The sequence below is a fragment of the Petaurus breviceps genome, unplaced genomic scaffold (assembly GCF_028583685.1).
Source record: "Petaurus breviceps papuanus isolate PSGF00001 unplaced genomic scaffold, PetGlider_PUasm1.0 175, whole genome shotgun sequence".
Lineage (NCBI taxonomy): Eukaryota > Metazoa > Chordata > Mammalia > Diprotodontia > Petauridae > Petaurus > Petaurus breviceps.
In genome coordinates, this window is record NW_027185764.1 from 21953058 (window position 1) to 21969839 (window position 16782).

The 16782-nt window shown below is 35.1% G+C and overlaps 1 protein-coding gene across 6 annotated transcripts in view; it reads right to left on the bottom strand.

Annotated features, from left to right (window-relative positions):
- Positions 1-16782, bottom strand: part of TRRAP (transformation/transcription domain associated protein) — a 175007-nt gene that overhangs the window by 45625 nt on the left and 112600 nt on the right. For 4 of the 6 annotated variants that reach the window (XM_069084881.1, XM_069084877.1, XM_069084879.1 and 1 more), the window contains exons 57-60: positions 15104-15295; positions 4865-5093; positions 4061-4326; positions 3313-3413 (exon numbers count right to left, since the gene is read on the bottom strand). In XM_069084881.1, the coding sequence (XP_068940982.1) occupies positions 3313-3413; positions 4061-4326; positions 4865-5093; positions 15104-15295 (788 nt within the window). The remainder of the gene's footprint in view (positions 1-3312; positions 3414-4060; positions 4327-4864; positions 5094-15103; positions 15296-16782) is intronic. The other 2 variants (XM_069084880.1, XM_069084882.1) reach the window with 1 other exon arrangement.

A 16782-nucleotide genomic window follows, 5' to 3' on the forward strand; every position in this document is an offset into this window, starting at 1 on the left:
AGTGTTTGTCACCACTACGTGATCCCCTTATCTTCTACACGTCACTTTAGCACCGATAAGTCTTTACAGGTTCCTTTGGACAGGTGACAAAGGGACAAACATATATTTGTATGACCTTTAATTTCTATCATAGTATATATTTTAAAGTTATCAATAATTGGTAGGGACTTCAGGATTCAAGAAGTTTCTTTCATTTCCTCACTCATATTGCAATATATCAAGAATTCCTGATGGATACTGCTTCTACCAACATTCATCAAAAAACCATCCCTGCCTTGACAGTCTTCATGAGTTGCTATAGCCAAAATATTCACTTCTTAATTGTCAACCTTCTGGTAACTAACAGACAGCCTTCTGGCAATGAGTCACTTGTTGCTAGTCCTTCAATGACAAAAGACTGTAATGGTAATGAGAATCTCAAGATCTTCCCTGCCCCCTAACAGGCCTAAAGGGAATCTGGAGATCTTCCCTGTTCCCTAGTAGTCCCAATATAATCACATGGAGCCTGTGGTCAGAGGAATTTGCTTAAGGGTGGAGCAGAACCCACAGGAAGCTGGGAGTCAGAGCAGCTAGCACAGTGGGAGAGAGAGGAGGAAGACAAGCAGAGAGCTAGGCTTGTGAGTGTTTGTTTGTAGGAAAGCTAAAGGATGGTGTGGCTCCCTGCTGTGTTATGGTGTATTAACTTCTTTGTTGCTATGATGGATTTGGCTTTCTGGTGCTGGGATTTGGTTTTCTGGTGTCTGAATAAATGTTTTGTTTCTGTCTTCTGTATAAAGAATTTGTTAAATTTTGCAATTCAGGACTGTGCTGGCACATTCACAGTTGCTGTCAGTGCTGTGAATATTGCGTTGGCACTACAAAGACAACTGACCACACTGAAATCAAGACCTTCATAGCAGGCTCAGATTGGCCAAAATATGAACTATCCTAGGCACAATCCTTAATAACATTAATAGCAATTCAAATTTACACAGTACAGTAAGGTATTCACAGTGCTTTCTTCACAATTCAGGAGGTAAATGGTATAAGAATTATCATCTCCTTACAGAAGAAACTGGGGACCAAAGAGATTAGATCATTTGCCCAATGTTACAAAGTAAGAGCCGGGATAAAAGTCATGCTGACCATAGCACATTGTTTTCTTTTTAAGAATGGAGTATCACGAGGTGGCTAGGTGGCACAGTGAATACAGCACCGGCCCTGGAGTTAGGAGGACCTGAGTTCAAATATAGCCTCAGACACTTAACACTAACTAGTCGTGTAACCTTGGGTAAGTCACCCAACCCCAACTACCCTGCTTTCCCCCCCTCCTAAAAGGAAAAAAAATGGAGTATCACATTATTATTTAATATTATGCTAGAAATTCTAGCTGAAACAATAAGACAAGAAAAAAGAAAATTAAGAAATAGAAGCAAAGAGAAGGAAAAATTCTCCATTGCAGATGATATACTGACACAATACTGCTCTCCCCCTCAAGATTTAATTAAAAAATTCATTACAATTGCTTCTATAAAGAAGGATAAAAAATTTTTTTTCTACACAAAACTGAAAAAAAATTCAGAAGGAATAGAGAAATTTCATTCAAAAAAAAAAGAAATAAATAATACATTTGGGTAGAATAGCAAATTTAGGTTATTATAGCCAATTTGAGTGCAACCAATAGCAAATATTTGGCACTAGTAAGAATGATGGATTCGAGTGGAAAGACAGAGAGAGAGAGAATCTTGAACTACAGTGGTTTATGGTATGAGGAAAGAATAGAAGACAAATGTGAAGAGCTCGATTCAACAAGGTTTGGTAACTGGGGTGTAGAGTGAGAAAAAATGAAGGGTGAAGGATAATTCCTAGGTTTTAAAATTCTGGGATACACTAATACATAGAGGATGGAACATGAATAATGATACTACAAAGGAGGATCATTACAACAAAGCAATGTTATAAGAATTCAGGTAGAAGAGAGCATCCAGAGAGGAGGAGATGGTCAACAATGTCAAATGCTACAGAGACACAAAAAAGGATAAGGCTTGAGAAAAAGGTCATTGGATTTAATAAAGAGGTGGTAGCCTCCAAGGTAGTCACATTTGGGGACTATGACATAGATGGAATTCAGAGTAAAAGGGATTGAGAAAAAAGGGAAAGTTAAGAAAGTATATAGACAATGAGTCAACCAGATTTTTCTAGGAGTCTGAATGTAAGCTCCTTGACAGCAAAGAATGCTTTTGCTTTTTCTTGGAGGAATTCAGAGAAAACATGGGACTATGAGCAAAGCAAAAAAGATTGAGAAGGGGTAATGAGTTAAGAAAACAGAAGCAACAGCATATATAATGACAATATACAATATAAATTTTAAAAAACACTAAAAAAGTCTCTAAACTAAGATTAATTATAATGAACAAACTTGGCTCCAAAGAACACAGAATAACAAAGATATCCCTCTTCTCTGGAGAAAGGTTATGGATTATGGGTGAAAAATGTTACAAATGCAGTCAACGGTGGTATATTCATATATAAGTATTCTATACCAAACAGTTTAGCCCACTGACAATAGATGACAACTTCTAGCTAATGTAATTTCTGGATCTACATAATACTAATCAGGCATTTCCGTTTTTGCATAAATATACATTAAAAAGCTAGGTTTGTCCTGATTTTTGACACTAGTCAACTCCATGGAATTGGAAAAAAATCATGTGAACTCTTAAAGGCCTCAGGTCCTTCAACTGGAAAATTAGAAGTTTGGACAAAAAGATCCTTATGGTCCTTCCAGCTCTGAAATCCTGTGATTATCATAATCCCATAAGTAAACACATTCAATTATAGCCAAAACAGAATGCTAACATATACAATGATTTATATAAACATAATTATTTTCTTAAACTAAGAAAAAACTTAAAAACTATACACCTAAATCACTGAGTGTCATCTTGGTTTCTATGTATAACTTCAGTTATTTTCTTTAAAGAAATATTTTATTTGAAGTATATTTCTCCAAAAAATGAAATCTTCAGAAAAAAACCCTCTATCTACTGTGTTCAATAGGAACTAAATCAACATTACAGAAGTTTTAAAGGTTCATTCAACTAGTTTCTGAAAAGTCTTTTAAAGGCACATCAAACTGACCTATCAATCTCCTGCCGAAACTACTGTATCTTGTTATGAGGTATCTGACACATTATAAAGGAAAAGCAATTTCTTGCTTGAGCTTGGTACTGGCTTTACCTCCTCAACAACATCCCTGCTTAAACATTTAGATGCATTATTTCTGTTACTCCTGTCTTATACGGAGACAGGTCATTTGCCTAATATACATACTTGTTAATCTGTGCCAAGAACATTCCCTTTAAAGCATAAAATTCAGCCGTCATCTCCTTTGTGAAATACTTCAAGTTTGTAGATTCGATGACTTCAAGGCCCTGTTAAGACAAACTGTGTATGAGAGAAAAGTACTGAAAATGAATTCCCAGATCAATAATGTAAGAGATGACATAAAATGTCAATGGAAGTAGTAATAATCTCCTTGAGAGTCTTCTCCTAACCCCCTCTTTACCAGAATACAGTAATATAATAATACTTCCTTGACTTGGCTGTCAATTATCTAACAGTAAAAGATTTTAACTGAGTCACTAATTGACAAACTTTAGTCTTAGAAACTTTAACTCTGCATAATTAACATTTTTTTTAATCCAGTTTCATTTACTCCTCCTAATACTGACCATCATCAATGAAATTAAACTCAAAATCCTAATTCTGAAGTTTCTGCAATATAATTAAGGAAAAAATAGGCAAAGAGTGTTGTAAAACATAATTAGATAGCTGCTTTTTGCCTCTTTCCTTTTTATCTCCCTCTACTATAATTAAAATATAGTTTATAAATATATAATATTTATATATATGTATAATATAGAAATATAATTTATAAATATATAAAAAATAAAACACACACACATCACTCCTTGAACATGACTGTTTTTTAAGCTATAATTCTCAAGTTTCTTACTCCCTTGTTTAATCCATGATTGGAGATTATGGTCAAAAAGAAATCATCCTATTAGCACTCTACCTGCATACATTCATTTTTGCCCATGACTCCAGCCAACTGGAGGTAGCATTTGACTTGTTGTCGAATCTTCTGAAAACAATCCACAATAGGTACAGTAGGAATAGTATGAATACGGCTCAATATATCCAGAGCTACATTGACCAGTCCTTGTTTTCGAGCAATTTTTCCATACTGGATGATAGCTGAAGCTGATGCATGAACCCCAAGCATAGCATTATTGGAACTGGGGTCATGCTGCGAACTGTTTTCATAGGCAGTTACAATAGCTAGAAAGCAAAGAAATAAACTATTAGTATAAATTAAAAACAAGACAGGAAAAAAAGTGTCATAAGATTTTTAAAAAATACAAAATGAACATATGGCTTATGAAAATGGGAGATTTGTGATGAACCCAAGCTACTTTTGTTGTGTATCATACTTATGTTTTTTTTTTCATTAAAAAACAAATATACTTACACTTACACTTAAACATCACCACCTCAGCTAATTACATCATGAAGGCTGCCCTGTAGACCTTGACCACATGAGCCCAGTAATAGGCTCTGGAGCTCAAGAGTTGAGAAAGGAGGAAGAACAGAGAATGCAGCAAGGGGACAGCAGCATCACAGCTGTTCTAGTTCTTCCTCAGTGACTTAAGAGTTCTGAGAAAAGTGACCTGAACCCACACAGTCCTCACCATTTGGCTAGTTGGTGACCCCTGTGTGACCATTCTAAAAACAAAAAGTGAAAAACACCATCTCCTCCCTCCACCTCTCCCCCCACAAAGCAACAACAACAAAAACAGTGGGTTGTCTGGAAAATTACATGATGAATGCATGCCGGACCAGGTAGGTTTACCCTGGTAATGATGTTGTCTCCACATGAAAATGCTGCTCCAGTGAGATAAATCATCTGATACTATAGGTAACCTATTCCTCCAGGTCTTCACTACAGTCTTCATATCATGCAGGCTGTTGTTCCTTCCCAAATTAGTTGGCTGTAAACCAGCATTTATCTGTGCAGCTTCCTGAAGTTCAATGATTTGCTGAGCTGCCTAAATTAAAGAAATATTAATTACTAATACATAAGTTATTTCCAAAGGCTTCCAAACCCAACCTGGGTTCCAAATCCCTCCTGGGATTCTGATTATTTAACCAATTACCTTCAACTATACATACACATCTTTTTGTTTGTTTTTTGAAGGGGGAAAGGCAGGACAATTGGGGTTAAGTGACTTGCTCAAGGTCACATGGCTAATAAGTGTTAAGTATCTGAGTCCAAATTTGAACTAAGCTCCTCCTGACTCCAGGGCCGGTGCTCTATTCACTGCACCACCTAGCTGCCCAAATACATTCACATCTTCAACTCAATAACAACTTAACATTTATCTAAACACTTTAAGGTATACAGAGTCATTTCCTAAGAAGAAGGGAGTACCTTTATCACTCCCATTTTATAGATGAGAGAACTGAGGTACAGAGAAATTAAATAATTTATCCAGGCACACAGCTAACAAGTTCTAGAAGATAGATTTAAGTTCAAGAAAACCATGAGGAAAAAGTATTTAATGTTCTGTCTATGGACCCTGAAAAATACGCTGGATTGAGGCATAAAGACACCATCTGATATAGATGATTCATATATATATATATATATATTTACTTTTCTCTCTCAATAGTCAGCATGCTTATCTAATAGAAATACTTCCAAAATGGATCAAGAAGATCAGAGTGCCGTCAAAAATTTAGTATCCATAAAGCAGGAAGTTTTGGATATAATTATAAAATTCATCAATTCATACAATATTTATTAAGCATCTATTTATAATACACTGTCCTAAACACTTGGGTTGATGCAGTCTGTGCCCTGAAGAAGATTAGCCTGAATTAGCTGGTAATGGAAAAGAGGAGAGAGATTTGACAAATATTTTAGAGAAAAATTTGGAGTTCAATTAGACATGAAGAGGAACAAGAGGTCAAGGAAGATAGAGGATGGAATTGATGTTTTACAAGTCTTTATGACTAGAATAGTGGTGCCACTAATAGCAATAAACAAAGAGGTTTTGGAGAATGAGGAAATTTGTCTGTAGATGATTGGAAATTTAAGTCTGGAGAACCTGGAATAAAAGGACCAGAGCTATAGGTTTAGTAGTTATCTGCACAGAATGAGCATAGGGAGGGTATGGGTGAGGACAGGTGAGAGCAAAATGGGGGGGAAGGTCCAGGGGGAGGAAAGGAAATTCAGTATTAAGTACCTACTATGTGTCAAGCACTATGCTAATTACTTCACAAATATTATCTCATTTAATCCCACTTGATCTTCAGCTGGGAAAGGAAAGTCTCTCACTGTGCACTTGGCCAACTGCTGTCTTTGTATCTTGGTGAGCATCAGCACTAAATATACATAGTAAGTACTTCATGACTATTACTTCCCAAGCCTCCAGCAGAGAGGACAATGAAGCAGCCAGGAAGGGAAGAAGAGAACAGAAGAACAGAGTATCAGAGTGTAATGGAGACACAAGCAGGATCACGGGGCCAGAACAACTGAGCTCCAGTTCCGGCACTGCCGCCCAGGTGAATGGGGCAGGCCACTCGCCTCTCCGTGGCTGTTGCCTCACTGGCAAAATCAGAGGTCTGTCTTAAGACAGTCTCTTATGACTGCTGGCTCTGGACATCTTCAATTCTAGGGCACTGATTTTTGGGAATAAAATTGTAGCAACCACACTGCTTAAAGTAAACAAATAAAAAGGACCTAAAGCTAATAGTTCTTGTGTGGGAACTAAAATGTTACTAGTATGTCTCCAAAATCTCCGCTTCCAAAACCCATATATCTGATTGTAACCATAAACTGATACCACAATGCTTTCAAATTACGTTGTAGAATTGTTCCTATCAGGGCGGCCAGGTAGCACAGCGAGTAAGAGTACCGGCTCCAGTGTCGGGATGACCTGGGGATCAAATCCCGGGCTCAGACACTTAGCACCCACCCAGAAACACCTGGCCGTGTAACCTTGAGCAAGTTACTTAACCCCGATTGCTTTAAAAAAAAAAAAACTGTTCCTATGGAAGTCATCTCTGTTTTCTATAAAAATGTTAATTTTTATAAATTCCACAGAGTCATTTAGATCTTTATTTACTACTAAAATACACACACATACACACACAATCTTGGTATCTACTACTAAGTGACAGAGTTGACTGGCATAAATAAGCATAAAAGAATAAAGATCATTTCCCTTTCCTTAAAGAAAGGGCTTTGTAGTTTTCCTACAAAAATTATTAGACTGGGATTCAATTTGAGAAATTGAAGAGGCAGATGACATTGGCAAAGGGACATTCTTGACAGCAAGAAGGTCTGGGTTCAAGTCCTGTATCTAAAACATTCTAAACTCTTAGGGTCCAAGGTAAATCTCTAAATTACTTATACAGTCAAATACATATATTTTATGTGAAAGCTTTAGAAACAATTATTTTTTAAAACATATATTTTATTTTTCCCCCAATTACATGTTGAAACAATTTTTTACATTTCTCTTTTTTAAAGTTTTGAGTTCCATATTCTATTCCTCCCTCTCTCTTCCTCCTTCCCCCTCCGAGATGGTAAGCAATCATACACAAGTAATGCAAGAAAATCATGAAAAAAGAATCAATAGCATAGAATAAGATATACAAATTTTTACTGAAGAAAATACTCCCTAGTAGAATTGGCCAAAAGGAAAAGGAAGTAGGAAAACTCACGAAAGAAAAATAAGATTTATTTATGTTTTTGTCTTTTTGGAGGGGGGAAGACAAGGCAACTGCAGTGAAGTGACTTGCCCAAGGTCACACAACTAGTAAGTATTAAGTGAACGAAGCCCTATTTGCACACAGGTCCTCCTGACTCCAGGGCTGGTGCTATATTCATTGCGCCACCTAGCACTGTGTGTATGTATATGTACATGTATATAACACATATATGTGTATATGTACATATGTATGTATATACATACATATGCATACATACATTTTTCTTATTTTTCCTTTCATAATTTACGGTCTCTTACCTTTAGTATTTGTGGATTTCAGAATTTGTTCCATGACAAGAAATAACTCATTTTTGTAGATGACCAAAAATCTCAAATGTGTTCATTCAAAATTAATTTCATCAAAATAAACATACATATACACATACATATGTGTGTATACTATTCCCCAAAACATTTCAAAAATATATTTATTTTCTTATTTACAACAACCCCAATGAGAAGTTAAAATTATCAACTGATTCCACATATCTTATTGACATGCAACATATCCATATTTTTCAGATAGTTATAAACCAGAGTACATACAGATGGCTCAGTAAATGCTGATGTGGGAGAAAAATTCCCTAACAAATTATACACACACATGCATGAATATATGTATTGTATGCATGTGTATTTATTTTGGTAGAAGGGAATTCTTTTCAATGAACATATTTGAGAATTTTGGTTATCTACAAAAAATGAGTTATATGTTGTCATAGGACAAATTCCAAAATCCATAAATACAAAGGTAAGAGACTCTAAATAATGAAAGGAAAAATAGGAAAAAAATATTTTTCCCCAGTGGGGAAGACTGACAAACTTTACTAAGTAGATGACTTCATTTATAATTAAAATAACATACTCATTATAGCTACTTTCAGAGAAAAAAAAAAACTTAAAATATTAACTATGTCAAAATAAGCCCATATTTACAAAATTAAATTTCTTAAAGTAAAATAACAAAAACTAATCTGGGAGTCATTAGGCAAAGTACTACTCATCCAACAGCTTAACTTCTATCCTATTCTACCATTCATATTTAATGCACACACCTGACATTAAATGGAATTATCAAAATACAAATCTGCTATTAAGTTCTCAGTTTTATCATTCAGGACCTACTTTTGTCATTTTTATACTGAGGATAGATGGAGAGATGATAGATAGACAGAGAAACACAGGCAGATGGATGGACTGATGGATGTTTTTGTGATAACTTTTAACAGCTGTACAACAATATCGCTTTTAAAGTATGACTGGTAATGCCTCCAGGTCACCCATTTACACTTGGTTCACTTTGTGAGAATATGATCATGCATATTTGACAAGATATAGAAGAAGCTCTCTGTACCAACTATCTATCGATCTATCCATCCATCCATCTGCCTTGAAACAGTCTTTGGAAATTACTTTAATCACTTGTGCTTTCTTATTTGACTGTCAAAGAAATAGAAGCAATTGATGGTTACATGCAAGGATTTCAAGATTAAGAACAAGCATTTGTTTTAATTTAAATTCCCCTTCTGCATTACCTCCCAATAAAAGTGTCAGATGATACTTATGCCCTTTAAATCTTAGTTTCCTTTCTTAGAAATTTAAGTTATGGAAAGCACAGTTTCCAGGATAAGCCTATTTCTTCTGCATTAAAAATCTGTCAATCAGTACATCCAAATTCTTCAATTACTTTCATTGAAACATTAGGGTATTTTAGCTACTATGTCCACCACATTTCATTACCTTCTTCAGTTATCTTAACACGCAACTGAACTTGATTTTTAAAGTAAACCAAGCAATTCAAGCAGCAAAAGCTTCTTCACTATCTACTTCATTTCCATTTTCCTTCAGTCTTAAATAAACTTGAAGTTTCTGTCTGAATGGTTGCTCCTCTAAGAGGAATAAATTTTTTTATTGCAAGTGTCAATCTTTACAGCTAAAAGAGTCTCCATTCCTATCACTATAACACTTCTATTCCTTGTTGTTGCTTGCAAACGACAAAAAGATGATGTAAGTTTTGTTTTGTTTTATTTTGTTTGTGGGTTTTATAATATTCTGTCCCTTAGATAACCAACATTCTAATATCTCATCCTGTTTTAGGACCATGGTCATGCTGTTCAATTTTATCCTAATGAAATAACAAGCATCTTTCTTTCTGCACTGGCAGAGCTATTTGAAATGTTCTTCCTTTTGTCCATTAAAGACTTCTTTTAAACATGTTAATACAACTTTTGGTAATATAGTACAGTAATGTCGAACTCAAATAGAAACCTGTCCTTACAGGCCACATTATTGACTTAGAAAACCACAACTCAACATGATCAATATTGCATTATATATGTTTTTTTTTTTTTAATTTAAACACTTGCCAATTACATCTTACTCTGGTTCTGTTGGGAGTTTTACAAGATCCCTGAGGAGGCCTGGAGACCTCTGATATAGTACACAGAAGCATATTGCACCCATACACAATGATGAAGCAACGTGTAAAACCTTCAACTAGCTCATGTGCATTTCATTAATTGAATTTTTGATTGCATTAAATGTGTCCTAGTATCATTTTATAATTTACACTAAATCAAATTTTTCATTATTTGAAATCTCATCAATCACATCCTGGTTTCCTAGTTAAAGTTTCAAGAGGGAAAGAATGCTAACAGCTAGGATTAAAAAAGGCTTCATATAGGAGTTGGCATTGGAGCTGCATTTAGAAGGAAGCTAGGGATGGCAGGATTAAAGCAGGACCTTTGGAAGCTGGAGATGTAATAGCATACATGGGAAATAGCCAAGAAGTCAGTCTGACAGGAACAAAGAACATGTGAAAGGGTGGGAATGAGCATAAATATGAAATAAGACTGGAAAGACAGGTGAGAGACAGATTATAGAGGTCTTTAAATGCCTGTTTCATCCTAGAAACACCAGCAAGTCATCAATAATCTGTGAGTAGGAAAGTGATGGTCAGATCTATATTTTAGGAAAATCAATTTGCAGTAATGTGGAAGAAGGATTAGATGGAGCAAAGACCACAAAGGGATACTTCAATTAGAAATTTATTAAAATAGTCCAGGTGAGAGGTGGTAAGGTCTCAATTAGGATAAAGGCTAATATCTGTCATTTTCTATTTGGATAACAATTTGCTATTAGGATATTCATAAAACAATGGATAACAAATGTTTCAACCATAAGCAAACCAATTCTTCTTGGAGGAATGGATAAACAATTATTATTATTATTATTATTATCATCATCATCATCATTTTTAACACTCAAAAGAATAAGGCATCTCACTGACTTAGAAGTTCTCTGCAATCATATCAAATACAATTCACATACACTTGTCCATTTTCCTTTAAGTTCACCACTGGGAGTCCAGGGTCGGTCCACTGAATAGACTAATGGATTTCTTGCTTCCTTCTGACATCACAAGGAGACAGTAGAGCTCAAGACTGTCCCCCCTAACCATATGGTCCACTCCATCTTCTTCTCCTAGCAGACAATTCTCTGATGTAATTTTTTACTTCTGTTCTTTGAGATGCCTCAATGTTGCAGTCTTTTCATTTCCTTGCAGTTTCATAACAATACCAGTTGAATACAGATATTGGAGAGAAAAGCCTTTGCTTTGGAGTCTTTAAATATGCTTTGTAATTTCCTTAATGCAATCTAGCCCACTTTCCTCTTCTTGTTTAATTCTGGGTCCAGCTTGGAGTCTTCATTTCTACAGACACAAAGAGATACTTCCCAGGCAAGTTCTATAAGTTGTCCTCCCAAATGAATGTTGTAATCTAGGCAGTTGACATTCACTGTCTCCACAAAGCCTTAATCTAGTATCTTAGCATTGCATAAAGCTGACCCCAACTTCCTCAAGGTTGTGTCAGTGGGGCATAAGTTCTGGTGAGTTCTACCATGATTGAAAGCTTTGAGCATGGCCCAAGCAAAAGATGAGACTTGTTTTCCTAGGACTACCCTAGCTAAGAAGGGAGAGGCTTATCACCAAGCAACTGGTCATTTGAGAGTAAATTTTTTGATCATGGCAACTCATGAAAACAAAGAAAATGGAAAATGGCTCCCAGTCTTACACAGTTCTCTGCTGCTTTTCTAGGAACAGTGTGAGAATGGTGAAAGATAGGGAATAAAGTGTTTGTCTTCATGATATCTAAAAGTTTATTTTGATACTCAGTATTCTCAATGTTATCTATTTGTCCAATAATCAATGTGTGGATATATGCCTAGAGAACATAAATAAAATAGATACTGACATTCCTACTATGAATAAAAGAAGCAGTATCTAAATGGGAGTACAATTAAGAAGTACTTCATGGAGAGCAGAAGAAAGATGACAGGGTGGGTTTGCTCATATATGCAAAAGTATCATTTCCTGGGATATTTGGCCACTGTTTATTGTAGTTTCAGTAAAAATTACTTTAGAAAAGTTCATCATAAAAGTAATTGCTGCTCATATACCAGCATTAGTTACTGAGAAAGAAGCAGTAGAAAAATTTTATAAGCAACTTAAGACCCTCCAAATTGTTTCAACATGCACTCTGATACTTGGTGACTTCAATGTAAAGGTAGAAAAAGGAAAGGAAGAGGAAAGGATGATTCAGAAAAAGTATCAAAAGTTTTTTGGTTACATAGAAGCTTTATGCTTTAATATCCTAAACTCCATCTTCTGAGAAAGGAATTGATATGTGTTTGACATTATGAATAGCAAAAACCAGAATAGATTATATTTGAATTGACATGACAAAGAATCTTATTCCTAAATCAGTTATCTCTGTGCAGTTAGAGTATCGACTTATCAGAGCTAAAGTCATAAAAAGTAAAAAGCAAGAAGAATAGAAAAAAAGAAAAGAAATGGCATACAAATGAAATACCTTAATCCTAAACTATTTAAACAATTAATTGGCCATCAAAATGGAAAATGGACAACAGAAATGACACTGAAACTAACTATAATTTTATACAGAAATTCCACCATAAAGATTCAAAAAGAGTCCAGAAAGTGTGTTGCTCAGCAAACATTAAACAAAGTTACCAAGTAGAGAGAAAGAACAAAAAGAACTTTGGAATAGGAACTCATTTATAACAAGTAATAAGGAGCAGAATAAACTTATAAGCAGAGATAAAGCAATGGAAGGGAAAACCAATTTTAGGAAAGAATGGCAAAATGGCAAAGTCATTCCAAAGGCAGGTAGAGACCAACAAACAGAAGAAAAATGGACATGATTTATAAAATTTATTATTTATAAAAATTATTATAATAAACCCCTTTTTTCCCCCATCAAGGATGAAATAGAATTTGGGACAATAACATCACAATGCCTGATGTGATCCCACAGAAGGTAGAAATGGCACTAAAGAGGAAAACAACTGGACTGGACCAAGGATCGTACACAGGGCTCCATGCTAGAGGCAAGACAATTTTAAGGACATTAAGGGATTGACGCACAAGACATACCGAAAAAGACCTTAATAATACTGAAAAAAGGTGACTAAGAACATCAGTAACTACCAAACTAGATGCCTATACCCCCCATCCACACAAAATCTTTATGGTTATCGAAACATGAATAAAAGAATCTTCAAGAATGCCTTCCCAAGCACTATTTACTAACAGACCACAGCTTTAACATCTCACAACTGAATGAAAAGATAGGGAGAATTTAAGATTCTACTGTGTTTATGGCTTAATTATGAAAAAAAGGATTTGGCTTGGTAGTTGAAAACTGCTTTCAAGCTCTTTTTCAACAAGGTATCTCTCATTCATATTTCAAAATCATTCAAAATTCCCTGAAAGACACATTAATAGAATTAATTCTGTTCAACAGTCTACTGACAATAAACTTTAGGAGAGGCATGAAAGAGGGAGTTGTACTCTTGCCAAAGACATTCATTGCTGTGATAGGGAAGAAGCGTCAAAGAATTCAAGTTTTCAATTGATTCCCTGTACATGGTAAAGTTCTCCAGAGGCTCCTCTTGGTGAATGATACTATACTGACTACACGAAGCAGACTCCTCAAAGTGATTTATAATCCACACAAGAAAGACCATGTAGATGAACTATATCTATTTCCAAATCCTAGAGGTCTAAAAATTCAAGTTTTATGTTTTAAGCCTGGGAAACAATTGTGTGATGACTGCTGAAAGGGCCTTGAAATGAAAGGGAAGTAGCACAAACCAGAATCTATGAGCTCAGGAGAGGACTCCCTGCCAATTTCCCTATATCATACAAAGTCAGAGAAAAAGTACTAGTAGGTAGAGTACATAACCCAGGGGTAAGAATGCCCTTGTCCTAAATTTCTAAAAGAGGGCAAAGTTTCTATTAATAATGCCACATATATTAAGCACTGAGGGCAATCATTGGTAAATTGTGTGCAACTACAGAGAGAGGTTTGTGATAAACTTTCACTGAATTCTACAATCCAGTAAATACAAAAATGTGTACTACTGCTTCTCTTTTTACCAAACGTCAAAATTTTCCTCCTTCCCCAACACCCCACCTCCAAGTAAATGGTAGATGTAGGCTTCAAAGAGGAATAAGGGGAAATGAATAATCGTTTATATAGTGCCAGTCACTGTGCTAAGTGCTTACAAATATTAACTCATTTGATCCTCACAACTACCCTGGGAGGCAGGTCTTCATTTTATAGTATGAAACAGAGACAAACAGGTAAAGTGCCTTTCCCATGGTCATTTAACTAGGAATCACCTGAGGACAGATTTAAATTGGGTGTTCCCAGCTCCAGGCCCAGCACTCTTTCCACTGACCACCTGGCTGCAGAAACTTTGCTAGTGTTATTTTTTCTTTTTAATCTGTCTCAGATCAATAACTGATAAACACTATCCCTTCTTCTGTTGTCCAGACAACAGAGAAAAGGTAAAGTTTCTTCCTCCTCTTATTTACCAAAATTACCATCCATATCTAAGAATCACAAGTCCATAGGTCTTACAAAGACACTAATGGATAAATTCAATTTGGTCTAATTTCATGAACTTTTTGACATATAAATTAATGAAAATTTAAACTTATAAAATATGGAATAGGAAACAGATTGTCATGGCAAAGAAAACACCTGACTGCTTGAAGCATTGTTCAAAGTTGTACAACAAAACAGTATAAAAATAAGATTAACCAGTAGTAGTAAACATCATAAATAATGATGCTTACCACAACAGATACCACCTATTCCCAGCCTTCTTTAGTTAAAAAAAAAAAAAAAAGATTCCTCTTCAAAATTCTGGATATTGAAGTGTTACAAGGTTTTTTTTTTCCTTCATCTTACCTGAAGAAGGGGAGTGTGCACGTGGGAAACCACATGGGGAAGTCTTCGCCATTCTCGAATGGCCAGACTACTAGCCATCTCCACAAGACGTTCAATGAAGTTAAGCTGCTGTTCTTCAGGGTGGCAAATAGCTAAATATCCTCGATACATATTGACTTTCCATGCCATCTCTTTTGGGCAACTAAGTTCCACCTAATGGAAGAAAAAAAATTAAGAATTTTTTTTCTTTCTTCAAATCACCACCGAGAAGACTGAAAATTACATTTTCCGCTTATTAAATAAGCAACAAGTGGCATAAATGAAAATCACTTTGCTTTGGTGTAAAAAAAAAAATTATCTGGTAAATATATACTTCCATTTTAGCTATTCTCTCCTTGTTCTTTTATAATCCTATAAAGAAGTGTCACATAAATTATAACCACGAAGCCATACTAGGAGTTCCTTCCTGCTAAGTCACTTAGTGCTTTAGGAGATTAAGCTGCTTTATAATTCAATCATGACAGCCCAGATACCAACCAGCATGTTGCCTACAAGAGCAGCTTCTTAGATCACAGGTTCCAATGGTCAAAGGTTGGGGCTTCGACTGTTACAGTAACTTAATGTGACTGATGTCATTTAAAATAATAGAACTTTTAAAAATAACAAGTGTAGGGGTGGCTAGGTAGCGCAGTGAATAGAACACCAGCTCTGGAGTCAGGAGGACCTGAGTTCAAATCCAGCCTCAGACAAACACAAAAAAACTAGCCGTGTGACCTTGGGCAAATCACTTAACCCCAATTGCCCTCCAAAAAAAAAAAAGTGTGTTTGATGTCAAATTTTGTTTTCTATTTGTTCCACTGTTTAGAAATTAACATATTTTTCTGGTCTCAATACAGTCTTTTGTTTTTAAAAGTAGGGAACAGAAAAAGCATCAATAGAGAAATTAAAGTACTCATTTTAGGTTTACAAGTCTTAATATGCATATATTAATAGACATACAGAAAGGTATATACATATATATATTCAAAGGCCATAATGTTTTTGTGCTTAATTTTTAAGAAAACGATGAAACATTTGTAAAAACTTTGAATACATCCAAAAAGTATCCTACTCATAGAAAATATGATATTTAACATCAAAATAAAAAGTGTTATATCTGATTTAGAAAACATAAAGGAAAATATAAAATAATAACTGGCACACCCTTCTTAGAGTATCATAAACACAGTTTCACATGAAATCTATAACTGAAATTGTTTAAATTTTTAGCCTTATCTCTATCGTCCAATATAGTTGTTTTATTACTAAAAAACTTCTGACTAAATACTAAAACAAACATGAAATTACTGATAGCTGACAATTCTCATACTATAGACAATTACAATTATTGTCAATGAGATGACAAAATCACTCATTTTCAACACAAACAGGGGGAAAAAAGACCATATTCCATTCTCTATTTCAAGGTTTGGGGTAACCTAGTCACTTACTTCACGGTATATATACTTATGCTGTACATACTTAGAAGAAAATGGTTCTTAACTTAGAGTCTGTGAATTTAAAAAGTTTTTTAATAACCACATTGAAATATACTTGGTTTCATTTATGATCCTATGTATTTTACTTCTATGTATTCAGAAACATTTTTGTAAGAGGGGGTCCACAGTGAGTGGAACAAGTGAAAATATTCTCATAAAGTA